General features: G+C 57.8%; 1 protein-coding gene across 2 annotated transcripts in view; it reads left to right on the top strand.

Annotated features, from left to right (window-relative positions):
• Window positions 1–26465, top strand: part of NTN1 (netrin 1) — a 186114-nt gene that overhangs the window by 119163 nt on the left and 40486 nt on the right. For both annotated transcript variants that reach the window (XM_039231558.1, XM_039231556.1), the window contains exons 3-5: window positions 7727–7915; window positions 21245–21394; window positions 23495–23548. In XM_039231558.1, the coding sequence (XP_039087489.1) occupies window positions 7727–7915; window positions 21245–21394; window positions 23495–23548 (393 nt within the window). The remainder of the gene's footprint in view (window positions 1–7726; window positions 7916–21244; window positions 21395–23494; window positions 23549–26465) is intronic.

Below are 26465 nucleotides of genomic sequence, written 5' to 3'. Positions count from 1 at the left end.
GCCGGTGATATTACATCACCTGGGAACTGGTTAGCGGTGCGGACCGTCGCCCCACCTGCAGCCTTAACCTAGTGAATCAGAAACGTGCAGGGCTGCGCCTCAGCCCTCTGGGTTTTGGCAGGCAATTTCCGTGGTTGAGAACCGTTACACGTTGGGGTCTTGGAGGGGGAGTTGGTGGCTACTTGAATTGCCAACCAGAGCTCGAGAGAAGGAGGAAGGGGGCACAGCCTTGAGAGTGGGGTGTGCACAGCTGTCCCCCATAGCAGCGACCCGTCCTGACTCAGAGGCTGGTGTGTCGTCGAAGGGGCTCCGTCCGTGTTCGTTGAATGAAGAAACAAACCAGCAATCGTGCAGAAGCAGGTCCTGTTAGGGGGGCCAGTGTGGCCCCATCCCACGACTCCGGGTCCTCCATCTTCCCCCACGTGCTCTCTGGGGCCCCGGAGATCCCACAGGACAGTCCTCACCTGCCCTGAGCTCAGTCACGTCTGGCACGGACTCTTCACTCACTTCTTTTCCAACAAGCGAATTTCCCCATTCTCCTGGTCCATGTCTCGGCGATGCTTTTCAACAGCCCTTGAGTCAAAATCGATACACGGTGCCCCTCAGATGATCGCAAACCCTAGGACCCTGCCTGGAGGCGGACTGCTCACGTGTAGCGCTTCTAGGTCTTAGGGCTTGCTCAGTCTGTCTCACCCCAGCTGGTCACCACTTGCAGGATCTGGCTGGCTGACGCCTCCAGTGATGAGGTTGAAGCTCTCTGTGTGGGGGATGGGGGAGACCTTGGAGCCAGGTGACAGTGAGTGGCAGCAGTGTTAACCAGACCTGTTCAGGCCAGATCGTGGCGGAGACTGTGAGGGCGGGGACCGTGTCTGTCCGGCTCCCCTTTATACCCCCAAGCACCTTGCCTCTGCACTTACCATTAAGCGAACCCTGCACTCTGGGCTGTGATTGTGTTGTAAGTGCGTCTAAATGCATGGTCGTCTCTCGTTTATGCCCAGCTCATGCACAGGTACGAGAGAGTCCGGGCCCCGCTCCAGGATCGGAGCTTGGGAATCCCAGCTCAGAGTGTCCCCAGGTGCTGGCGGGAGCCAGGTGCGGAGAGCGGCCACTGCCCAGCCTGGTCGCCTTTAGGGGGAGCCAACATCTGGGCTCAGATGACTTGCCACGTGGGGGCGGAAAGCGTAAGATGTATAAACAAGGGTCAGACCATTTCTAAATAAATGGGATACCACATGGAGTAGCAAAGTGACAGATAAAAGGAAATGCAAGCTGCCTCAAACTCTTAAAAATAATTCAAATATTTGCCTCGTTCTGAACCAGTCGCTTACGGAGTGGTTTCTCTTGAAACGTTGCCCGCTGTGGCCGAAGATTCCCCGCTGTAAACTCTACCCCTTATCTCCCTTCAAGCTCCCTCTCCGGGGAGTGGTTCACATTCCAACCCATTTCTTTGGCTTTTGTTGCCCGTGCGCTAGCCGCTAGCCGATGACAGCGGCGGCACCTGGGAGGCCGTCAGGAATGCAGACTCCCAGGCCCGCCCCAGACCTCCTGAAGCTGAACCTGCATTTGAACGGGGTGCCCCGGTGGCCCCTGTGTGGGGAGCGCCTGGCGCAGCGCCAGCTGCCGGGAATATGCCATCTGTGTCCTGGTTCTCAGGGCCTGCCCCGCCCCCCAGCAGAATGCCTTGACAGTTGGACATTCCTGATCTCCTGTGCCGTTGCTATACTGGCGTCCTTCTCCCCTGGGAGGCAGAAGCACCCTGAAGGCAGGACTCTCTCCTGTCTGCTGCCATGTTCCCGTCACTCACTCCATCACCCTTGGCCTGTTCGAAGGCTCAAAACAGTAGGCATCTGATGAAGGAGCAAACGTGTATCACCCCTAAGAGAATCGCATCTCAGCCAGCTGTAAAGGGGTAGAAACCTCACGTGGGTGAAGCCATCACAGTCTCCTTGACCCGGGGTTTCTCCAGCCTGTGGGTGCCCATCACGCCCCAAACTGCCCCGTTGGCCTGGACGTGTAGAAATTCATCGATGATCATGGCAGATCGGAGGGCTGAGCTTACACGGGGGCATGGGTAACGGAAAGCTGGGGGTGTTTTCTTTCCTACAAAGCCCCCAGCCTGTGGACAGTGCATACATAGGCCAGGTATTTTGGGCAGTGTAGCTGCAGATATGTAAATCTAAGATTCCTATTCTGCTGGAGAAAAGACATGGGGTCGTCTTCTTCAAAGAACTTCCCTGGAAGGGAGGGATTAAGAGGGATCCCCAGTGCTGGGAGGGCCCCTGGCCCCAGCCCAGAGCTCTGAGGGGCCCCATTGTCCAATGGCCTCGCTGTCGCACTGAGAGAGCCCCTGAGCTGTGTGAGGTTTGGGGGCCCCAGGGCCAGAGTCCCTGAGAGACAGGGCCGGGATACAGCTTAACAATGTCTTTGGGATCCTTTCTGGGCCTGGGATAGCCTGGGCAGGGGATTGGGAGTTAAGTTTATCAAGGTCTTTCAGGAGAGTTTACCTGTGTTTGGTAAACTCATCAAACCAACGGATGCAGATTCAGTCTTGACTGTAAGGTCCTCCTTGGGGTCCTGAAAGGAATCGAGGGCATCCTAAATGTGGGGTTTTTCTCCTTAAAGCGCTGCAGTCTTGAGCAGTTGGAGGCTAAATTGGTGAGTTAAAGCAGCAAGACGGGTTTTAAGTAGCTCAGAGCAACAATAAAGGAAATGTCAGAAAGGTCACAAAGCCATATCTTGTCAGAACGTGGCCCAGGCAGAACACACAATTCTCCAGCTGTCCTGTCTGTCTACCCATGCACCCATTCATCCATCCACCTACATACCTATTTGCTCATTGATGCTGGCATCCATCCACTTATCTACCCATCTATCTGTTCATCCATTCACACACCCACATACTGATCCATCACCCATGCACCTCTCCACCCACCTTACTCACTTATCCATCCTCTCATCCATCCATCCATGCCTCCATCCATCCATGCATGCATGCATCCACATGCCCATCCATGCATGCATGCATGCATCCACCCATGCCTCCATCCACCCACCCATCCATCCATCCACCCACCCATCCATCCATCCATCCATCCATGCATCCATGTGTCCGTCCATCCATCCATCCATCCATGCATCCATGTGTCCATCCATCCATCCATCCATCCATCCATCCATCCATCCATCCATCCATCCATGCCTCCATCCATCCATCCATCCATGCCTCCATCCACCCATCCATCCATCCATCCATCCCCCCCACTCAGCCATCTATTATCTGTCTTCTTTTGGACTTGCCCACTTTTGCTCTTTCTTATTTGTATAGTGAAGACATGTCGAGATCTGCTCTGTAAGGGCAGACACTGCCTGTCCTCTAGGAACGAGCACAACTCGGGAGAGCGTTTGTCCCGCTTTATCTGAGGGCTTGCTGCCGAGAGCCCCCGTCTGCCGCCTCCTGCTGTCAGATGGGAGCCCCTGGATAGTTGATGATGTTGCCCATCCCTGTCTCTCTCCTGGCCTGTCACAGGGCCTGGCATTCAGCCGGAGCACTCAAGAGTGTGTTGAATTGAACGGGCCTGGGGGGTCGGTGAGGGGTCCATCAACCCATTTTGGTGGGTCAGGTTTAGAAAAGCTTAAGGAATGGTGGTGACAGGCAGGAGGTTAAAATAGGACTTAGAGGATCTTTTGACGGGACTGTCTCTTGGGTCCCTTTCCCCATTGGGTTTCAGGATGGGGAGATTGTGGGGGGGCGGGTGTCTTATGCTCCTACCTCCGCTTCCTGTTCCACCCCTGGGTCTGAAACACAGCCACGCGTGATGTGTCCTTGGTGACCCCCACATGACCGCCGAAGGAGGGCATGGGGCTTGGGGTCTAGACCAGCCAGCTGTCTCTGGACAGGATGCAGTGCCATGCAGGGCCCTTGGCCCGGGCTCACGGAGGTTCGTCAGACATTGTGCTGCCCTCCTGCCCCCTTCTCCCCCCGCTGACCTCTCTGTTCTCACAAAGCTACCCTTTCCTTCCCTTGAAGCCTTGAAATCTGATAATGAAACGAATACCCAATATTTTTGCCTCCAAGAGAGGCAGGAGAATAAACAGGAAGGCATGAGGGATTAAGGTGTCTTTCTGAGGAAAGGGCCGGGGCCTGGCTGGGAGTGGGGTGACATCTCTGTGTGGAGCCGAGGGACCCAGATGGGGGCCGCTCTGCCTGATGCATTTTTCCATTTGTGCAGAGAAAATAAAACACAGAGAAAAGAAAACAAGCCGTAAAATACTTTGCAGAAGCCTGAGCGTGGGCAATTGCCACTTGATGTCCCCTGACAGCTCCAAGAGGTGGGAGGGAGGGGAGCCCTGCCTTTTGATGTCCAGCCTCTGAGCTCTCTTTTGTGTGGCCGGTTGTTTGGGAAGAACCTTTTGTTGGTGTAAGGTGCATACGGAAGGAGGGATACCACCCAGGGTTCCCCTTGGGGTGGGGAAGTGGGGCTGCTGAGCTCCCTAGAGGGGCTTAGAGGTTCGGGCAGCCCCCCTGAGGGAGTGAGGGACAGCTAGCTCTGTCTTTACAGAGGAAGACACAGGATTAGCATCCGCCTCCACGAAGGACCAGAAGATGCAGCTGGGGAGGCTTTTCCCGGGACGAGAGGGCCTTGAGGAAGCCAGACGTGGGTGCTCTTCCCAGATCCCTGTCCCTGGGCCGGTGTGCCAGGCCCTTTGTCTTCCGGGCCAGTAGGAAACCTCCAGATTCTGTACTAAAGTCCCCGCTGTTCCTCCAGTGATGTGGGTCCTTTCCTCTGGGGCAGTGGGCCAAGAGCCAGAAGACCCAGGTTCTGGTCCCGGGCCCCCACTTAACTGCCTCGGTGGTCCTGGGCTGTTAGGTCACTTAACCCCTCTGAGCAGCCTGCAGCACCCGCATCCAGTCTGAGTCCAAAGGGGCAGTGGACATGCATGCGTATGCACAATGGTCCCTCGTGCTGGTGGGTAGGTGAGGCTGAGCTCAGTCCCAGGTGCTCAGGTGCTGAGGGACCCTTGGTGAGACTCTCAGGAATCATTCTCTGGCCTCATTTGCCTTCTGGTTGCTTCCAAATTCAGGTGTGTACTGAGCCTTTCCCCTTGTGGCCCCCACAGTGCCTCCCTTGAGCCCCATCCTTCTCTTCTTGACAGTTGAGTGACTAATGGGTGTGTCTTTAGTAAGAACATTTAAAGAAACACGTACCATCAGAGAGACCAAGTTAAAGAGGCAATTTTTTTTTTTAAATCACAAAAGTAATAAATGAATTAGAAGCTGATACAAAGTTGTGCAATTTATGTGGTAGAAAAGACACATAGTTTTTAATCCGTCATATGTAAGAGCATTAGCTATTGTAAGAAAAAAAACCAACCCCACCTTATTTGAAAACTGGGCAAATGGCATGAACAGGCAATGTACACACACACACAAAAGAAATATAAATAGAAAAACAAACACATGGATAAACGTCCAACCTTACTGGGAATCAAAGCATGTAAATTAAAATCATGTGTGTGTGTGTGTGTTTTCCAGACGAACTGGCGAACGTTAAAAAAAAAAAAAAGTTCTGATACCAAATGCACGTTGTTATTTTTTTCAAGGGAGTGGCCAAATAGTAACTCTCATATCCTGCTGGAAGGGAGTGGGAGCTAGGACAGCCTTTCTTGAGGGCAATTTGGCAATTTGAATCCTGAGTGAAAAATGTGTAGATCTGAAAGTTAACCCAGTCTTGAGAAATTCGCATTGCAGCAGCCATCAGGGCATGGCACAAATATACATCCAAACCCGCCTCTAACTGCACCCACTGGGGGCTCCAAGGAGCCCATGACATACATGTGTACAGGTAGTTTCAAAACCACGGTGAACCAGATCTGGCATTAAAAAATGGCCATCATTCTGAGAAAACAGGCCACGAAGTGAGATGTACAAGTATGAGCCATGTCCATAGGAAAGAATGAAATAGCTCCACAACCAAGCAAATGTTAATTAAAGCCTGCAAGGAGAGGCCTCTGCCTTAACAGCGGTTGCTGGAAAGCCAAATACATCTTTTTTCCTTTTTTCTTTTTTTTGCTTTTGTTTATCAAGTGTCTGGCCCTACATGTTTCTTTAGATGTTACATAAAATGCGATTTGAAACATGCTTAGCACAAAAGCAGGCAGACTGTATTGAAGAGGGAGCAAGAGCGGTTAGGATGTCAGCTGGAGTTATCCTGGAGGTACGAGCCTAGAGAAGCAGGTCATGGGCATCATGGGGTGGTCTGAGAGGGCCACACTGGATGCCTGGGGTGGGTGGGAAGGGGGAAGATGGGTCAGGGACAGACGTTGAAACCACGGCGTGGAGGATGAGAAGGATGCAGACAGATGAGGAAAGGCCTGGGGAGAAGAGGGTTCTGGAAGGTACCGTAGAGCATCCGCAAAGCCACAGAGGGGGCAGGCCAGGGGTCCTCACGCATGGTATGCCCTAGAAACTGAAGAAAACTTGAGACAGCTGAGGCATAAGAACGAGAGAGGGTGAGCAGAGCTACAGTGGGGAGAGAAGCAGGACCCGCTTATTCAGAGCCCCGAGGGCTGTGTGACACCTGATTTAGATTTTACCCGGAGGAAAATCCAGAGGGCCGTTGAGAGATTTGCAGTTGGCAATGGACATCCTTAGACTGCAGCTCAGAACTGCTGCTCTGGGTGCGGTTTTGAGGCAGCCGGGAGGGCCCAGCTTGGGTGATGGGGTGGTGAGGAAGGGATGGGTTTGGGAGAGGTGCCTCTGGGTACGTGGAAGCCCCACACCGGATGCTGGAATGCGCGTTTGGGAGCCAGGAGCACAGAGTGATGACATCCGAGTGGAGGGGAGAGCGCGCTGAGTCCCGAGGGGCATGTAGGGAGCAGGCAGAGGGAAGCAGGGGCCTGGATGGGAGGAAAAGCAAATATGAGGGTGCCCAGGCCATGCGAAGCCGCCCAAGGGGAAGGTGGGAAGAAAGCTGGGACAGTGGCCCCCCAGTCCTCAGTGTGCACGGGGCAGCTGCAGACGGAGAGGACAGCCTGGTGGCTAGAGCTCAAGGGAGGGGGCAGTGTCCTCGGCCAGAGCCAAAAGCCCTGGAAACCTCCGGCTGCTCTAACAGAAAACCTCAGGCTGGGCACTTAACCAACAGACATGCATGTTTCACTGGAGACTTCAAGTCCAAGGTCAAGGTGTCGGCAGGGCTGGTTTCTCCTGGGGCCTCTGTCCTTGGCCTGCAGAGGGCCTCTCCTCTGTGCTGTGCCCCGTGTGTCCGAGCTGCCTCTCCCTATCAGGACTCCAGTCCCCACCCTTCGGGCCTCATTTTGATGCCATCACCTCTGGAAAGGCCACATCTCACAACAGTCTTGTCCTCAGGTGTAGGGGTAGGGCTTCCGCGTACAAATGGACGGAGGGGCATCATTCAGGCCCCCTCCCCCGCCATGCCGATGCCAGCCCCATCTCCCAGCTTTGAGGTGGGGGGGGTGTGTGATGGGAGGGGTGGGGATTGCAGGTCGGTGGGTGGAAATATACAGACTCCGTTTGAGAGGGAAGCAGGAGCTATGCAGCGGTTCGGGTACTGCTGGGTGGCCGGTGGGTGCTTCTGGATGCAATTTTGGATGCAAAGAGGGGAGCCAAGAAGAAGCTCGCGGGGAAGGACTGTGGTCCAGCAGAGGGGATGCTGGGGCCAGTCTCTCCCGCACCCCCGCCCTGACGCCTCTCCCTGTCTCCCCGCAGCCTGTAACTGCAACCTGCACGCCCGGCGCTGCCGCTTCAACACCGAGCTGTACAAGCTGTCTGGGCGCAAGAGCGGGGGCGTCTGCCTCAACTGTCGCCACAACACTGCCGGCCGCCACTGCCACTACTGCAAGGAGGGCTACTACCGCGACATGGGCAAGCCCGTCACCCACCGGAAGGCCTGCAAAGGTAGGCAAGGGCCCGGGGCCTCGCGAACACCGTCCCCACTGCTCCTCTCTTTCCTGGTCCGGGTCCGGACCGGCCTTGAACGAGAGCGCGTTACGTGCACGCGTGCGCGCCGTACGCAGCCGCATGAGCACTCACGCATGCGCGCACAGGGGTCCCTGAGCTGGACGCCTCCGCAGACGCATGCGCACTCACACATGTGCGCACGGGCCCCCGGAGGGGTAAGCCTTCGCAGACGCATGCGCACTCACACATGTGCGCACGGGCCCCCGGAGGGGTAAGCCTTCGCAGACGCATGCGCACTCACACATGTGCGCACGGGCCCCCGGAGGGGTAAGCCTTCGCAGACGCATGCGCACTCACACATGTGCGCACGGGCCCCCGGAGGGGGTAAGGCTTCGCAGACGCATGCGCACTCACGGATGTGCGCACGGGCCCCCGGAGGTGTAAGCCGAAACAAAGGGGCGATGGAGAAGTGGCTCGGAGGAGAAGAAAGGAGGTGTGATCCCCGTGAGGGCGCAGGGCCCCCGCCCCCGGCTGCTCCTCCGTCTGCACAGGTGCGCCGCATACCACAGGGCGGGGGTCATGTTCACCAGGCTTAGCGGCGGCACAAAGGGCCCTCTTTTACCGAAACCACGCAGACGACTTTCTTTGGATGTGCGCGCACCCCCGGGCCCCCCAGCCCGCGCCCAGACACACACGGTCACAGTCGCGGTGAGGGCGGCCCGCTTCAGGAGCAGGGTCTCCGAAGGAACATTTAATCCACCTGCAAATAGCTTTACTTCTCGGGACAAAAAGTTAAAGGGAGCCCGGAGACTGTTTTCGTTCACGGGGGCGAGCACGAATGTTTTGACTTTCTGCAGGGTGTTTTTCTCCCCCTCGCAAGAATGAAGCAACGGACAGATGACTCAGAAGAGCTGATGAAATGCCGGGGAATTTAGTGACATGGCGGGGGGGGGGGTGGAGAGACGTGGGCCACCCCCCACCCCCACTTGCCTTTGGGAATTCCGGGAAGCAGAGCTGTCCGGGCCCGAAACTTGGGGTCTAGTCCAGGGCTTGCCGTGAGCATGGCTTCCCAAGAATATCTTGACGTTTGAGGGCTCGTGGGCCATCATCCACCATGGACGGGGTCCTGACACGGACCTGTGTGGACCCCGGCGCGGGGAAGACCGCAGCCTTGTCAGGATGATGAGCCGCAGCCGGGAAACCCGTGTGTGGCCACCGCTTAGCCTTTGGATGAAGCCACAGCATCGTCTCATCAGGAAGTCTGCCAGATGTTGGGTACTCATGCGCAGGACCGATTGCCCGCGTTGTGGGCCTCAGTGCGAAAGGAAAACACGGGGTTCTTATTCCCGAATTGCTAAGAATTTTTAAAATGGCATCGGCAGCACCGCCTTCACCAAGCACGTGCCCTTCTGAGCACCGGGAGCATGAAGCCAGCCCTCCTTGTGGAGAATTGCTTTTCTCCAAAACGAAACAGCCTCCCGGTCTGTGTCCCCCAGGAGAAATCCCTTCGGTCCCGTAGGAACAGGGATGAATCCGGTGGCTCCCCGGACACCTGCAAGCTGTCCTCCCAGATCTGTGAGCTCAAGGCTGCCTCTAGTGGTAGCCCAGAGAAGGTTACGCCTAAAGGCAGCTGGGCTATTTCCGCACCCCCTCAAAACAGCCAGTCAAGGTGAGACTCCCCCAGGAGACTTTGAGTAGGGACTGAGGAGGTGGCCTGGGAGAAGGCACCCAGAAACGTCTACCGTGGCAGGCAGGCGTGACCAGGGGGAGAGGTCTTTGGGTTTTCAGAGAATGTCATTGGAAGGTATCCAGCCCCCCTTTGCCTATTGTCTTTCCTTTACAGAACAAACCAAAGCCAAGGTCTTGTAAACAACTGATGGATGTAGATTCCTTGGGGGAAATTTTCATCACCAGGTGGGCAGCCCCGTGCCCATGGTGAAGGTCTCGGCGGTGCGTTGAAGGGCAGTGGTTATGTATTGTGATGCTAGCTTCTTTCTGCCTTTCTTGAAGGAAAGGTGGGACCCCGGAGGGAGCAGGGGCCGCCGCCATCTTGCCTTTTGCCTCCCCTCCCTCTCCTCTGTTGCTGTGGGGAGGTGCAAGAGCCATGTGTGGCCTCTCCTGGCTCAGGGTGAGATGCCCGGAAACCACAGGGCCCCGGGGACCCGCATGTTCTCCTCCGGGGCTCTGCCACTCCGGTTAAGTGGCGCGGAGCCTTCCTCTGATTCTTGCAAACACTGTGGCTGGCCTTGGTGGCTCTGTCTTCCCTCGGAGCCTTGGACAGCAGCTGCCCTCAGGCTTGGTGCAACGCGGGAGAAAGGTCCAAGGAAGAGGAGAAACGTAAGAACAGATTCTTCGCAGAAGGATCCTGCCTGCGGATCCTGCCAGGGAAGTGTAGCAGTCAGGGATGGCATGAGGTGTCTCCTGACTGCAGCAGGTGGGGGGAGGGGGGAGGCGAGGCATCAGGGATCCTGCCACCTGACTGGGGAGGAAAGATAACTGCCCAAAAGTTCCCTTCCCTGATTGGTGAGCAAGAGGAATGTGACTTGTAAGGTCCTGCTTTTCATCCCGAAGTCTGGCTACTGTCTTGTCTTCCGGGGGCAGGACAGTTTAAGGAAATGGTTCCTTTGTTGAAGGCATTTGGCCCCAGCATTTTGCTCTCTGATGGGGTTGCTCTCAGAGGCTTCCGAAGTCCCCCACGTCCTGATGTGCAGCCTGTCCAGGCCCCGGCCTCCTGGGCGTGACCTCGGGGAGTCCCATCATGGCCTCACGTTATGTACTTCTTTGCTGTGTCTCAGAAGCATTGCACTGGGGTGAGGGTCGGGGGGGGGGGCGGCCCTGGGACAAACCGGCTGAGGCACTTGACTCAAGTTGACAGTTGACCTGAGGGTGCTTGGGAATGGCTACACACGGGGCCCCTCTTTACCCCTGACTTCCCAGGGCCTGAGAGGAGCCCCAGGCTGGGGGCTGAGGCCACCCAGGCACTGCCGGCCATTGGCTGGCTCCCGACCTTGATCACTCTCGAGCAGGGCTGGACCCAGACAAGAACAGCTTGGAGCAAGGGCATTAGATTCCAAACGTGATTATGCAGTTGCCCCATTTGGGAAGTTACATAGCAACAAATTCGTTGGGTCCTTTCTCCCCTCCCCTGGCTTAGAAGCAAGCCCGGGGCTGGCGGGCCGGGCTGGTGCATACAAAGGGCTGTAATGAACATGCCCAGGGAACAGGCTGCTGCACTCTCCGCCTATTGAGCGCAATTTCACAGCACTGGGAAGGCCTTATTATGGCGTGGGCCGTTGTCCTATACAAAGTCAGATGAGATGAATTTCTCCCTTTTCTCTGCAGAAAGGTTTGTGAGCGATACTCTCATCCCGGAATCTGTCAAAAGATAGGCGGTTTTGTTTATCGTTTGTCTTCTTTATGGACTCGGGGGCTCTTTTCTCTTTTCGGCGGCCAAGAAGACGCTGCCATTTAACCATTCCAGCCGTGTCTCCATTTAAACGATATTAATTTATCATCTTCCCGAACCATCTGTGATGGATAAAGACGTTCCGGGAGTCTCCCGCAAATTGAGTTGTGGAGAGAATTAAGAAATTGACTGCTGCGTTGAGCGCCCCTGCACAAGAGGGGTGGGTTCCCATCTCACTGAACAGCGCTCGATGCCCTGGCCTTTCAGGTCAGCGTGGCCCAGTGCAGGCCGCCGAGAAGGTGTCGGGGTCCTCGGAAGATGTGGGCCCTTGCGGGGCAGTGCGCGCTGGTCCTCACCGCTGCTCGCCTCCACCCCCCATTTCTTCCTGCAGCTCTGCCAGAGCCTGGGGAGGAAGTGGGTGCCCTGGGTCGCCCCCTCTGGCTCCTTGATCCTGTGTGCGGCTTCCCGTGTCTTTCATACCCTCCAATCTTGACCTTCACTCCGGGGCATCCTCAGTATATTTCTTTCTTGTTCTCACCCTTGGTTGTAGTTTGGAATCACCTGGAGATTGGAAAATACTGCCACCTGGCTCCTACCCACCCCGCCCTGGGGGATTCTGGGTTATTTAATGAATAACCAGAATGCAGATGAAACCTGAGCATTGGGGGATAAGAAGTGAGGTGGGGAGTTGGGGGGCTGTGCTGGTGTTGAGAAAGGGGTTGCTCGCAGGGATCCCCAGAATTTGTTCTTTTGGGAGGAGAGATTTATCAATGAATTCAGAAATTTTTTTTATGGCTCTCTTGATGAAAACTGGGTGGGGGGGGGTTGTGTTTAAAATTAAAATAAAATATTTTGCTGGGCAAGGGTGGGAGCTTAGCTTCGCTGCTGCGTCCTATTGTGCTAGCATCCGGAGGAAGACATAGGGTCTGGTGGTACCAGCGCTAGATGGTGTGTGCGAGCGCGCGTGCGCGAGGTTGGATCATTTGAGGGTTTAGTCGCAGCACAGCTAGGAGCCTGGGACCCCATGCTTCTTCCTGGCTCTAAGGTGGGTGTCTATGCGGCCCACAAAAGCCTAGTAGCCTTTTGTGGGTCCCTTGTGACAGTTCTTCCTGCCTGTTAGGTGGGGAGCGCAGGGGAAAGATTGGTCATCTCAGGCAGGAAGGCACTCGGCTTAGAGGGCGGAGACCACCACACGAGGGGTGGGTGGGCTCTACCAGGGTGCCCTTACGGCCCAGCATTCACGGGATTCGAGAGAAAATCCCCCACGGAAGAGCCAGCTCCAGCCGTGGCCACTGTTGGTGCAGCCTCTCCCTTTTCCCTGGGGAACTTGGAGGTCAGGAATCCTCATCTCCGGCTTTGGCTCCAGGTTCAAAGCCTGCAGAGTGTCAGGCAAGTCACGTGACCTCCCTAGACCTCAGCATCCTCATCTGTGAAATTGCGTCCAGATTTATGATCTCTGAGTCCCAGCCAGCTTCCACATTCCACATCCCGTATGCTCTTTCTAAATATCCAAAATTTTACGCCTACCCCCCCCCCCCCGCCGATTACAATGGGACAATGTCCTGTGTCAGTGAAGTTTGCGACCCGGAAACTTAGAAAAGCTGGCAGAGCAAGAATTCGGGTACAAGTGGTTTGGTCGCGGGGTGTTTGCAGGTGAAGAGAGTCTTCGCTCCGGGGACCGGCCCGCACAGTGCCCTGCGGGGCCTTCCAGGCTCCACTCCGCGTCTCATTCCCTGGCACCCCGGCCAGCTGCCTTCCCCCGCTGGCTGTCAGCCACCTCCTCTCTGAAGCCCACCCATCCTGTTTCCACATGGACATTCCTGGGGAGTCCCCGGGGTCCTGCGCTGCAGCAGAAAAGCTCAAGCTTTGATATCTGAGCCCCCCCAGTTAATGGAGGGCATTTTACTTGGGGGCGTCGAGGAACGCAGGGAACGTAGAGGACGCCCCAGGCACACGGCAGGCACTCCGTACCTGTCAGCTGTCCGGACGAGGTGGAGATGGGCCAGCCAGCGCCCCCTGCCGCTCAGCATGCCCGCGGAGCAGAGGGTCTCAGGTTGCCTTCCTGTGTCCTGTGAGTGGCAGTGCCAGGGGGAACTGGCCCTTCTCGCTGGAAGGACTCAGCCCGGGTGTGGACTGCGAGGCCGATTCCCACAGGACGGGGCAGGGCCCCGGGGGTTCGCCCCAATGCCGTTTCACACTCTCCGTAAAGGATTGACACGCTTTGGGAGCAAAGATGACAAATGAGTTGAAGGGCAGAGAGGAGTGCCCGGCAGCTGCTTGCAGAAGCCTGTGGGGACGCGCTGCGTGTGTGCAAAAGTACATCTTAAAGGGCGACTAAGGAAGGCCCGGCAGCCCCTCGGGGGCTCCTGACTGGCCTGGGGCTGGGAGGGGGTGCCAGGCCCGAGCTGGTCCCCACTGCTGTGCTGCACAGGACCCAGGCCCTCCGGCGCCTCCCCACTTGGCTGTCCAGCCTCTGGCCACCTGCCTTGAGCCTGTGCGTGCACACTCACACACTCACACACACACACCCCGCTCACCCTCTCTCCGGGAACCATCTGTCGGACCCGTGCCTTCCACCTCGGCTGTAAATCAGGTGCAGGAAGGCTGTGGTTAACTAGATCGCGGAGGGTCAAATAACCCAGCCTGGGATTACAGGGCTCTGCTCCCCTTTCACTTCCTGCTGTCTGCACCTTGATCTGAAGGTGGCAGGGGAAAGGCGAGGTAGTGCGACTTGAAACATTTATTCTTTTGTGCCTTGTTAGCAACTGCTGGGAGAAAGGAAAACACAGCTAGGGAGGAGGTGGACGCAGACAGCTGAGATGCACTCTGTGGATGTAAATTATCCTCGCTCCCTGGTGAGCATGGAGAATTTCGGAGTGGGGAGTGTTCTGAGCTGGGGTTGCCGATGATCTAGGATGTGAGGGGATTATCTTTCCTGCTGCCCTGCTCTGGGGCCGGGATTTGGCCCAAGATCGAGCACTGATTGAGCAAGTATTTGCTGAACACCTGCTGCATGCAGGAGCCAGGGCGGTTACAGAAGTGACTGAGGCAGACACATTCCCTTGGAGCTCGCTTTCTAGAGCAGCAGGAGAAAAAGTAAGTAGCAGACTATTATAGCTTGTGGTGAGCCACATGGAGGAAATACACAGGGTGGAAAGAAAGTGAGCTGAGGCAGAGGTCAGGCCCAGCTCCTGGGAGCAGGGACAGGAGGTGGGCCCCTTCCAAGAGCAGTGGAATTCGGGAAGTGGGATAGTCAGGAGAGGAGAGACTTGAGTGACATGTCTGGCTTAGCTTTTAAGAGGTTCCTTCTATGAGTCGTGCCAGGATGAGAGGAAATGTTTGCATGTCACATATCCGAAAAAGGGCGAGATTTGCAGTATGTAAAGAACTCTCAAAACACAGCAGTAAGAAAACAGACCACTCGGTTAGAAATGGGCAAAATGCTTGAACAGGTCCTTAACAGAGATGCGTAGATGGTAATTAAATACATGAACCATCATAGTCATTAAGCAGATATGGATTAAAACCGGGAGATACCATTCCATACTTATTAGAACGTTGAAAACATGAAGTACTGATAATTCCAAGCATTGACAAAGATGTGTAAAATGATTAGAACTCTTGTTCACCACTGGAGGGAATTCAAAATGGCACAGCCACTCTGCAAAAACAGTTTGGCAGTTTCTTATAAAATTAGAGGTCTGGCGTAATACCCTGCAGTCTGCACCATGGAGTACCACTCAGCAATGAAAATGAAGTGGCTTTTGTTCGACACACCAGCACAGACACATCTCGGGTACGTTTGGCTGAGTAAAGGAGACCAGTCCTGAAGACTACATGCCATACATTGTACGTCCTGTCCGGTCCCAGAATATGATGTTCTGAAAAGGTGAAGCTATAGGGACAGAACAGATCCATGGTTGCCAGGAGTCGGGATGGGGGGCTGACCACAGAAGAACAAGAGAGGCTTCTTGGGAGAATTGGAATGTTCTGTATCCTTACTGGCTGATGGTGATGGTAGGAAGCTGCATCCATAGGACTCTCTGAAACTGTGTTTTTGGACTTACCTGCTCCCATCTCCCATCCCTCCCAGCCCTGAACTCACTTGACCAGTTGTCCTTGGGTCAGCCCTCACTCCCCCTCCTGCCCGGCATCCCTGAGCCCCACCTCGCTGGTCTCCCACCTTGCAGCAAGTCCCCTCCATTCTGGAACACCCCATCAGCCCTGCTAGCTTTCAGTTTTCTCTTCTTGGTGGCCAGTCCTCCTCACCTTGTTTTGGAGAGTGGAGAAAGAGCAGGTCCTTGGACGCCTCTTAGTGCCTGACATTTGTCCCCTCCCAGCGCCGCCTCCAGGTGAGGGGGTTCCCACCAGGCCCGACACATGTACGAGAGATGTGGGAGCCCCTCGGATCTGAACCTGATTTTCTGTGGCGATGCTGCCCTCCTGTCTTCCTGTGTTAGTCTCACCTTTGCTGAGCATGCTCCCTCCTCCTGGTCCTCCCTTCCTCCCTCATCTTCCTCCCTCTCCCTCCTCGCCTCTCCTCCTCCTCTCTTCTCCCCTCTCCCCCCTCTTCATTCTCATTTCCCTCCTCCCCCCTCTTCCCTCCTCCCCTTCCTTCTCCTTTCCCTCCTCCCCTTCCCCCTCCTTCCCTCTTCCCTCCTCCCCTTCCTCCTCCTCCCTCTTCCCTCCCCCCTCTTCCCTCCTCCCCTTCCTTCTCCTTTCCCTCCTCCCCTTCCTCCTCCTCCCTCTTCCCTCCTCCCTCTTCCCTCCTCCCCTTCCTCCTCCTCCCTCCTCCCCTTCCTCCTCCTCCCTCCTCCCCTTCCCTGCTCCTTCTCTTCCTCCTTCAGCCTCCCCCTCTTCTTCCTCCACCCTCCTCCTCCCCCTCCTCGTCTCTCTCCCCCCTCCTTTCTTCTTAGCCCTTCTCCCTCCTCCTCTTCCGTCCTCCCTCCCTCCTCCGAGCTTCCCTCGGCAGCTGGAGCGCAGCCTGGCCCACGTGGAGGGCCCTGCCTGCCTCTACCTTCACTGTGGATGGCATCCAGGCACACGGACCAGTCTCACCAAAGCAGGACATGTTTCACCCCCACCCCTAGCACCCCAGGAGCACCCGGCCCTTGGGCATGCGCTGCAGGCCTTGGAGCCCCAGGCGGCCCTGGGGTTGGCTCTGGGGAGCAGTCAAGTTCACTGACAGCGTGAGCTGCCTGCCCTCTAGGCCGGCGTGGGCCTGAGAAAGGAGACGCGAGTCAAGGCTCCGGCAGCCAGAACAAGGTAGCACAGGCCTCGGGGCTTCAGCGGTGGACATGTATTCGCCGCGGTCTTGGGGCCTGGAAGTGTGAGGTGAAGGAGCACAGGCCTGGGTTCTTCCAGGGCCTCTCTCTGTGACTTGCAGGCGCCGCCTGTCCTGTGTCTTCACGTGGTCTCATCTGTGTGTCAGTGTCCTCATCTCTTCCTGGAAGGACGCAGTCATGTTGGTGACCTCACTTTACCCTACTCACTTCTCTCCAACGGCAGTCACACGCTGAGTCCTGGGGGCTAGGAACGTGGACTCTGGGGGGACCCAGTTGAGTCTGTAGCACGAGCTCAGGTCAGAGCTGAGTGACCCCCACGGTGACCTCCTGAAGTCGCTGTTGGCGCCATGGTGGTTCCGCCTCGCCCCTCCCGCCTGGAGGAGCTCCAGAGGGTCCGGTGCCGAGCCAGCTCGCCTGCCCTCGCAAGCCTGCCCCCTGGGGGTCCTGCCTGACCCCGACGGCCCCTGGGGCCAGTTCTGCAGGAAAAGGAGCCAGATGCCCTGGTGGAAGCCCAGGACGGAATTCCAGAAGCCACGGTGTGAGCCGCAGTTGAGGAGGCCGGCCTCAGACAGGTGCCCCCTCCCGATGGCGGCTGTGAGCCCTTGAGGACCTGGGACAGAGTGCGTCCTAAGGAGCTGGGAGAGGTAGTGCTGGGGACGGGTGGCCTGGGGCCGGGACTGTCTGCCTTTCGGGTCGGCCTTGCCAGGGCACTCAGAAACCCCGGGTGGGCTTCCCTCAGCCCACTGAGTCTCAGCGAGGAGGTCCTGGCATGGCTTAGCAGCTGATCACTGGGCAGCTTGGTGTTGGGGCAGGGGGGTCAGAGGGTGTGGACGGAAGGCCTGGTGCCCGGGCTGACGTCCTCTGGGCCAGGACCGCAGTGACGGTGGGGGTGCCGGCTGGGTCCTTGGAGCCGCAGAGACCAAGCATTACACTGTTAACTTGGAAGTGACTTTAGTGGCTGTGCAGACCTCCATCCTCACAGACGAGACCCCTGTGGTCCAAGGGGGCGAGGCACTAACCCAGAGTCACACAGCGGTACTGGCAGGAACGGGCTGGGACCTGGGCCTCCTGAGGCTCATGTGAAACCGCCTGTGTGCCCCGAGCTGGCTGGCCCTGACTGATGGCCTTGGGCAGAGACGTCCCCGGGCTCCCCTCTGCTCGGGGAGGCACTCCAGCCTGCGGAGCGAGTGCGTGAGAACCCTAATCCTTCTGCCTTCTCAGGGCCCTGGGCTTCCTTTTGGCCTCACCTTCCTCTTTATGGAAAAACCCTGGGTACATTGTTTCCCATGACCAGGTGCTGCCTGGCCCGCGTCGACGGGGTGACCTGCGCGGAAGGGATTGACCTCGAAAAAGTGGCTGACTTCCAGGGAAATGGGAGTCACCAGATGGGCGCGTCCCGCCCCGTTCGCGGAAGAATTAGGGAAGCTCTGTCATCGCAAAGGGAAAGACCTCCACATTCTTCACTTCTGCATCCCCCACATCCCCCCCACCCCCCGCCGCAACCCCGCACCCCTGCTCAGCCCCGCCCCTCCACTGCCCTACTGGCTGTCGCCCGCCCGTGAGCCAGTGTGCGGGACTTTGTAGGAGGCTGTGTGTGTCTGGCTGCGGGGGTCTCAGCGTGTCTGTGTGCACGTGAGTTTGTAGGAGGGGCACCAAGGCTCTCCAAGAACAGGCCCCAGCTGCCTCCCTCCTCCCATGGCTTTCCCAGCCGGCGCGCAGTCCCCTCCTCTGTGGTCGTGCTGATCCCGGAGCCTGGCGCGAGGAGCCGAGGGGACGGTGTGTGAGCGCTTGTAGAGGCGTCAGGTGTTCACAGGTATCTGGGCGGTCGCGCCAAGCTGGAGGAACGCTTGCCTCTGGGGCTGGGCCCACTCCCTCTAGAAGTGACCCGAGTAAGCCTTTTGAGGCCCCCACCTGTTGGGACCTCACTTCTCTTCCTAGAATAGCGATTTTCGGGGGACCACAGGCAGCCCGGCAAAGGGCCCGGTGGCCCCAAGTCTTTGCAGAGTCTGGGCACAAAGATTGGAAATCCAGCAAGAGGCACCCCCTTCTCTAATCCAAGGACCGACCTGCCCCGTGGACACGGCTGCCCTGCCCTCGCTGAGGATGGCCCTCGGCTCAGGCCTCTGACTAACCCCCGTCCCCGGCAGCACCCCAGCCCAGGCCACTGACAGGTCACTAGCTGCGAGGGGCTGCGGGTGAGGACCTGGCAGCCTTCGCGATGCGCCCCCCAGGCCCCCCCCCAGATTCTGCTCTGGACAGCTCATGCCTCGGGAGGTGACCCATGCCTGTGGTGGCTTGGCTCTGGCCCTTTGGTGCCTGAGCAACCTTTGGTGACCTCCTTCCAGCCAGGCGCTGGGATCCAGAAGTCCCGGGCACACAGCTGTGCTCCGTCAGCACGGAGGGCGGAGGTCTTGGCACCGTCAGCCTCACCAGCCGACTTCCCAGGCAGGCCACGGGAGGTCAGCTGGCAACAGCCTTGGGAGTCCACACCCACCGGTGCCCGTGCCCCCATCGGCCTGGGGACGGCGGCGGGGTCCTGTGCTGGGGCCGTCAGAGAGGTGCGGCCCGAGCCTGGCCCCCCTTCCCAGGAGGGGACTAAAGGGCCCAGGGAGCGGTCAAAGGTCTTCTCCGGCCACCTCCTCCTCACAGCACGGGGGCCCCGGCTCGTGTCAGCCTGAGTCCTTCCTTATTAAGGAAGAGGAGAGAAAGACCAGACCAACGGGCCATGAACGTGAACGTAGGGCCGATTTAAGAAGACCAGCTCCTGATGGGGATTCACTGCTGTGTCGGGAGAGATTGGGCCAGTTCCATTTTGCCCCCGGGAATTCTGCTGTAGGAGAAACCCACCCACCGGCAGCTCCTCCCCCCGGGCTGCCCGTGTGACCCCCAGGGCCTCCCTCCCTGGGCCCGTGTCCCCTGCCCCGCTGTAACCTGACAGGCGCGCCCACAGCCAGGACCGCGCTCTCAACGGCAGACTCCGGCCTCGCCCTCGAGCAGCGCAGGCTGGACCTTCTGCTCGCCCTTATTTTCTTGGATGGTCCCCTCTCCCCCGGCCCCCGTTTGGGGCAGAAATGCCAGCTTCCTGCAGACAGCTCCCCTCCCCCACCGCCTTTGCGGCCCACTCCCAGGCTTTGCCAGGTGGGCAGAGGCAGGGGAGGCTGCCGCTGCCTCCCCCCGCCCGTACCCGGGGCATACCCCTAGATTCCGGGATGCAGGATTCAGCCGGGAGCTCGGTCCCCGTCCCTGCTGACATATCCTCTCCCGCCCCAGCCACCCGGTATCGGTGGGGGTCCTGGATGCTCCTGCTGCCATAACAGAACCCCACGGGCTGGTGGCTTACATGAGACTGCCTCACAGCTCCCGAGGCCGACAAGTGCGAGATCAGCGTGCCCCCGATCCAGTGTCCGCTGAAGGGTGGCTTCCTGGTGCGGCTGACGGCCTTCTTGTGCAGAGAGATCCCCCTCTTCCTCCTCTTCTGCAGAAGGGACCTGATGCTGTCCTGGGGGCCCCCCTCCGTGATGTCACCTAAACCAACCTGATACCACCTGTAGGCTGGTATCCACTCATTGGGGTTAGGGCTTCGATGTGAATTAGGGGGGGATACAAACTTTTGGTCCCTAGCAGGGGGGACGTCCTCCCAAAGTCCTCTGGCTACTCCGTCACTGGGTCTGTGTCCTTTGACACAGGGAGGGACCTTGGGAAGCAGCTTAACAGGGTGGGCAACCCCCGCTTTCTAGCCTGTTGCAAACCAGGAGGAAGGGTATGGGCCTGCTCAGGCGGGGCCTCCGCCTCCCAGCAAGCCCGCTCCCTTTCTGCAAGGCCCCCGGAGAGAGGTTTCTTCTGCACATCCAGGCAGGGTGTTTTACCTACGGGCCCCCTGTGCGCCTTCCTGGTGCGACAGCTCATGGGTTGTGCCATCCAAAAGCCTGAGCCTTGGGCCGCCTGGCTGCAAATCAGGGCGGGCCCAGCAGCCTGGGGCGTCCCACCTCGGACCTGGCCAGCCCCACGGCTGTGTGGGGCCCCCAACCCCATCCCTCCAGCCCAGAGAGTAGGGAAGGATGTGAGGGGGCACCGACTCACCCCGTTGAGATTTTGAACCCCTCCACCTGTGATCAGCCTGTGGGCTTGGCTCTCCCCAAAAACATCCTCGAGTTTGGGTTGGCCTTCCTCTCCGGGCTCTGGAGGGGCCCCCTATTCTGCTTCCCGGCTGCCGAAACAGCCTTTCAAGATGGGTCAATTTGAGGGATGCCTGGGGGGGCTCAGTCAGTTAAGCGTCTCACTTCAGCTCAGGTCATGATCTCATGGTCCGGGAGTTCAAGTCCTGCGTCGGACTCTGTGCTGACAGCTCAGAACCTGGAGCCTGCTTCAGATTCTCTGTCTCCTCTCTCTGGCCCTCCCCTGCTCGTGCTCGGTCTCTTTAAAAAAATGAATAAAATGTTAAAAAAAAAAAAAAAAGATGACCCATCTTGATTTTGATTCCCATTTCCAGGCAGGCAGGTGGCGGGCTCTCAGAGCTTCTGGAATACGTCTGTGGGTTTGACCGGCTCTTCCTCCGGGGTGGGATTCAAAGGGGAGCCCCGAGGGAGGGGCTGGCCACTGCCCGACCTCTGACCCTCCTTCCTGTGTCCTCCGCAGCCTGTGATTGCCACCCCGTGGGCGCTGCCGGCAAGACCTGCAACCAGACCACCGGCCAGTGTCCCTGCAAGGATGGTGTGACTGGCATCACCTGCAACCGCTGCGCCAAGGGCTACCAGCAGAGCCGCTCGCCCATCGCCCCCTGCATAAGTATGTGCGAGCCCCTCCCTCCTCAGCCCTGATGCCGACGTCCAGTGGGTTGAGCTCGGATCAACATGGGGCCTGTGTGTCTGGCGCCCTGTACTCAGTGGGACCCTGTGTGAGACCCACACCCCCCCAGACCTGTGGGGTTCTTGCAGAAGCAGCTGGGGGTGCTCAGCAGAGCGTCTGTTCCCCGTCCTCCCAGAGGCTGAGCCTCCTGCTCCCAGAGGGAAGCAAGCCCCTTTCCTCCACCCAGGCCCTGTTCTCATATTCTGCCTTGACCCTGGACCTCGGGTGGCTTTGTCCCAGGGATTGCCGTTGCGGCTGCTGTGGGAATTCCAGTTTCCGCCTGCAGGTTCCCATGCACGCGTGGGGGACAGCGTCCCTTCGCGTCCTGGGGGCCCCTCGGAGCAGCTGCTAGCCCCTCCGTTGCTGGAGTGGGCGGGGCTGAACACGGTGGCAGGGGTCAGCCAGCGGCGGCCGGGGCTCAGAAGGGGCCATTCTACATCCAGTAGGGCGGGACCAGGTGTCGTGCTGGAGACTTCGCCTTGGCTGGACGGCCAGCCTGGCTGGGAGCTGGCCCCAGGCGCTTGGCCTTCTCGATTCCTTGTGCGAGGCCGTCCTAACCCAGAAGGGAGAGCAGAAAAATATCGGATCCCAGCTAAGCAGGCAGAGCCGAGGCATGAAGTCTGCCTCTCCAGAGCAGGGGTGAGCACACGCTGGCCCTGGGGATCTGAGCCATCACTGGTTAGTGTGGCTCAGTGTTTCCTTTTGATAATTTAAAGAACTTTTAAAAAATGTTTTATTATGAGGCGCCTGGGTGGCTTAGTTGGTTAAGCGTCCGACTTTCGCTTAGGTCATGGTCTCGCGGTTCGTGGGTTCGAGCCCCGCGTCGGGCTCTGTGCTGACTGCCAGCTCAGAGCCTCGAGCCTGTTTCAGTCTGTGACTCCCTCTCTCTCTGACCCTCCCCTGCTCACGCTGTCTCTCTCTCTCTCCTAGAAATAAAGAAAACATTTTTAAAAAATTAAAAAAAAATGTTTTATTACTTATTTTTGAAAGAGAGACAGACCGCGAGCAGGGGAGGGGCAGAGAGAGGAGACACAGAATCGGAAGCAGGCTCCAGGCTCTGAGCTGTCAGCACAGAGCCTGACATGGGGCTCAAACTCACAAGCTGTGAGATCATGACCCGAGCTGAAGTCAAATGCTTAACGGACTGAGCCACCCAGGCGCCCCTGATAATTTTTTAATGCTTGAAGCCGAAGTCAAAAGATTAGTGTTTTATGATGTGCGGAATGATAGGCAGTGAAAAGTGAGGTGTCCGTCAAGTTTTATGGGGACACGGCCGCACTCACTGGTTTATCTGCTTGTCTGCGGCTGCTTGGAGCTGGACCATAACTCATGAGGGCCAAGAGATAAATCCCCGGAGATCAGGATCTGACTCCGAATTGAGGGCTGGGTCCTCTGCCCGTTGCTGCTGAAGGAGACCCTCGGGCAGGCCCCCATCTCCACCCACCAGGCCTCGGGCCCCAGCTGGTCCAGAGCCTGGAGGCTGAGGGAGGTCTTACCCCCAACAGTCAGATGGTGGCCAGAGTCTGGGGGATTCGCAAGACTTCTGTGACCCTCCTATTCACCAGGGGAGGCCAGTCCCTCCCCGCAGGGACCAGCAGTCTGCCCTGTGCCTGCCTGGAGACGGCCTGAACCTCCTCCCCTTTCCTGGGCACAGGGCAGAGTAAGGAGCTCGTTGGAAAGAATTGCCATTCGAGGTCCAAAGGCAGCGACCCCCGGAAAGCGCATGCGTCTCTCGGGCCCTTGGATCTTCTGTGGTCGGTCTGTTTTGGCCACAGAGAAAATGCCTTAGCTTGTGAGGTGGGAGCCCATGGGGGGGCCCTGGGCCAGGGGCACAGACCCGCCTCCCCGAAGGAGAACAAGGCCTCATTCCGGGCACCCGTACCAGCTTCCTCCTTCTCCCCGGCCCTCTGGCCCTGGAGCTGAGGAGTGGGGAAGGGAGGAGGGCCCAGGGAGGAGCCTGTGCTGTGCTCACCTTTTTCTAAAGTCAAAAATAACGTCTTCTCACCTTGTTTTCTCTTCCTCCCATCCGGAACCCCACAGAGATCCCCGTGGCACCGCCGACCACCGCAGCCAGCAGCGTGGAGGAGCCGGAAGGTAGGCGTGTCCGGCGTGTCCCGCGTGTCCCGTGTGGGGACGGGAGGGGGGACGCTACCTCCTCAGAACCACCATCGGGGCGCCACTGGGTGTGAGGGGTACCCCGGGGCTGGACTGAGGAGCATGGAGCCACAGAGCGTTTTTCTGTGATGCTCCCTCCATAAAGGGAGGGGGGCTTCCTGGTGCCTGCGAGCTAGCTTCTCGCCCAGCTGGGGCTGCACAGAGGAAGGAGGTGGCGGTGGGGATGAAAACGGCATCGTGAGCACAGGGGCCCACGAATAGGACTCAGGGGGTCCGTGGATGCGGACAGGAGGAAGATCACACCCTCACCGCCCCTCCCCTCGGCCTGGAATCGGGCACTCTGTCCGCCGCAAAGCTCGGCCCCAAACCGCGGCAGGGTGGGCAGCCCGCAGAAATCACAGCCCGTTTTCACACCGCGTGAGGGGGTGCAGATACCACAAAACATTGTTTGTGCTCATTTGTCGCTTTGACATGATGGAAGGGACCAGACCCGCTGCCAGATCGTGATTTATAATCGTTAGTAAAGAAGCCCGTCTGTTCCATTACTGTGTTGTAAAGCTGGGGTTTTGAAAACTATGTGGGTAAGTGTATTTCTGTTAGTTTCCTTTGGAGTCCTGGGTATTTTGTTTTTGCATTTAGAAATACTGCCGTGAGGGGCACGTGGGCGGCTCAGTCGGTTCAGCTTCCGACTTCGGCTCAGGTCACCATCTCTTGGTCCGTGAGTTCAAGCCCCACGTCGGGCTCTGTGCTGACAGCTCAGAGCCTGGAGCCTGCTTTGGATTCTGTGTCTCCCTCTCTCTCTCTCTCTGCTCCTCCCTTGATTGCACTCTTGTCTCTCTGTCTCTCTCTGAAAAAAGTAAATAAACATTAAAAATTAAAAAGGAAAAGAAAAATTGCCATGAGGAAGGGTCCCTGGGAGTCACCAGTCCCTGTACAGGAAGGGGTTACAACAGCCCGGCTTTGGGCTCACAGCCTGGCTGGAGGGGGTGCCAGGTGGGGAGCTGGGCAGGCCAGCTGTGAGGTCAACAGCCCTCAAATAGGAGAGGACAGAGGAACATTCTAGAAAGTACCTGCAGCCACACCCCATGGAAAACCAAAGAGATCTTGGTCTTGGGTTGTCGGATAGTCTTCAGTCCCCTTTGGTTGAGCTGCAGGGGACACTTCCAGGAGAAACAGTAATGGGAAAGCGTTTTCTGTAAAAACATAATGTGGGGCGCCTGGGGGGCTCAGTTGGTTAAGCATCTGACTTCGGCTCAGATCATGATCTTGTGGTTCATGAGTTCCAGCCCCGCATCAGGCTCTGCGCTGACCGTGCAGAGCCGGCCTGGGATTCTCTCTCTCTCTGCCCCTACCCTGTTTTGCATGCTCTCTCTCTCTCGTGCTCCCTCTCTCAATCTCTCTCTCTCTCTCTCAAAAATAAATAAACTTAAAAAAAAACATGCAACCATCTCTACTCCACAGGTCAAAGATTCCTGAGCGACTGCGTAGAAACACTTGTAGAATCCCCGCCTTTGAAAAGTCTGCCCTTAGCTGTTGTTTTGATTTCGTCACTGTGAATTTCCTTTCTTGTCTCTGCACCTTTAAAACCATGATTTAAATGGAAGCGGGCACTAACCGCCTTTGGAAAGAGCCTTCCTCGCGGTGGGGTCAAGTGGGCAGGTGTGACGCCCGCAGCGTGGGCCAGACCCTTTCTGACCTTGTAGCTCCCTGGTCCCTGGGGTCTCTGGTGCTTCCTGCAGAGCTGGGGCCCTTCCCAGGCCTCGAGTGCCGGACCCTGGCCCCGGTGGCCGCACAAACCCCCGCTTGCCCGTCTCTGCGGGCTGGGATGTCACGGGCAGGAGGCCAGGGGGCCCCCTGGGAAGCGGGCCTGGGAGCTCATACTTCCAAGCCTGTCGATTCTTGCTGTGTTTGAATAGGGGAGGCCTCCGTGCCAGGCTGCTGGAGAAAAGCTTGTTTACTTTTGCCTGCGTAATGGGGGAGAATTAATAAACGGAAAGTTTGTCCGGAAAGCTGATGGGCATAGCCTCGCCCCAGACCCGTCCCCGCCTTGAAGGGCCAGCTCACTCGGGAAATGCTGGCCACCTGCTCACTGAGCTGGCTGGGATCCTCTCCCGGGGCTGGGAGGCCAGGGACGTATTGCCCGTGGGAGGTCTGGGGCCCCGGGGCCCAGGCGGGCTCCGGATAGGAAGGGGATGCAGACTCCCCACTCCAAACCTACCTACTTACGGTCCTCGAGACCTGCATCTCGGGGCGAAAGGAGGACCGCCTGCCTTCCCTCGCCCTCCGTCACCTCCATCTCCGAGGTGTTGATCTGTTTGCTTGGTCCTGTGGTCCTGTTTGATTCTCCACTGTGAGGCCTTGGAAGGCACTCTGACTTCTCCTGTCTGTCCCCCTTGCAGAATGAAGGGGAGGGGGTCCAGTGGGGCCCTCCCTGCCCTGCCTCTCCTGGTGGCAGTGACCTTCAGGAATGCCTGCTGGCTGTCTTCGTGCCTCTGGTGACAGCCTTCTTCCCCAGCCCCTGGCGGAGCTCGGTGTGGGCAGAGGTGCTGGGGGTGAAGGGTGGACAGTGGCCGGGACAGGCCTGGTCTGTCACATTGGCCACTTTCGCTGGTGTAAACGCTCCTCTGTGGCCAGTTTCACCCTTTTGGGGGCCTGCACCCTGCCTCCTGCTCCCCCTTCCTGGGGCCCCAGGTCCGGGCAGCCAGCCCCCAGGGGAGCCTGGAGAACCGCCCGAGGAAGGGCTCCACCCCCAGGTGCCCCCACGGGCGGGTGACCTTAGACGTGTTTCATCTGGTCACCTCTTGATACTTCTATTTTTTTTTTTCCACGGAAGAAGGTTTTATATAAACCTATAAATTAGGTTTACATAGACCTGCGGTCTGGATGAGCCTGGACC

The sequence above is a fragment of the Hyaena hyaena genome, unplaced genomic scaffold (assembly GCF_003009895.1).
Source record: "Hyaena hyaena isolate Hyena2069 unplaced genomic scaffold, ASM300989v1 scaffold_58, whole genome shotgun sequence".
Taxonomy (NCBI): domain Eukaryota; kingdom Metazoa; phylum Chordata; class Mammalia; order Carnivora; family Hyaenidae; genus Hyaena; species Hyaena hyaena.
Note: the sequence above shows the minus strand (reverse complement) of the source record. Positions and strands in the feature narration are given on the sequence as shown.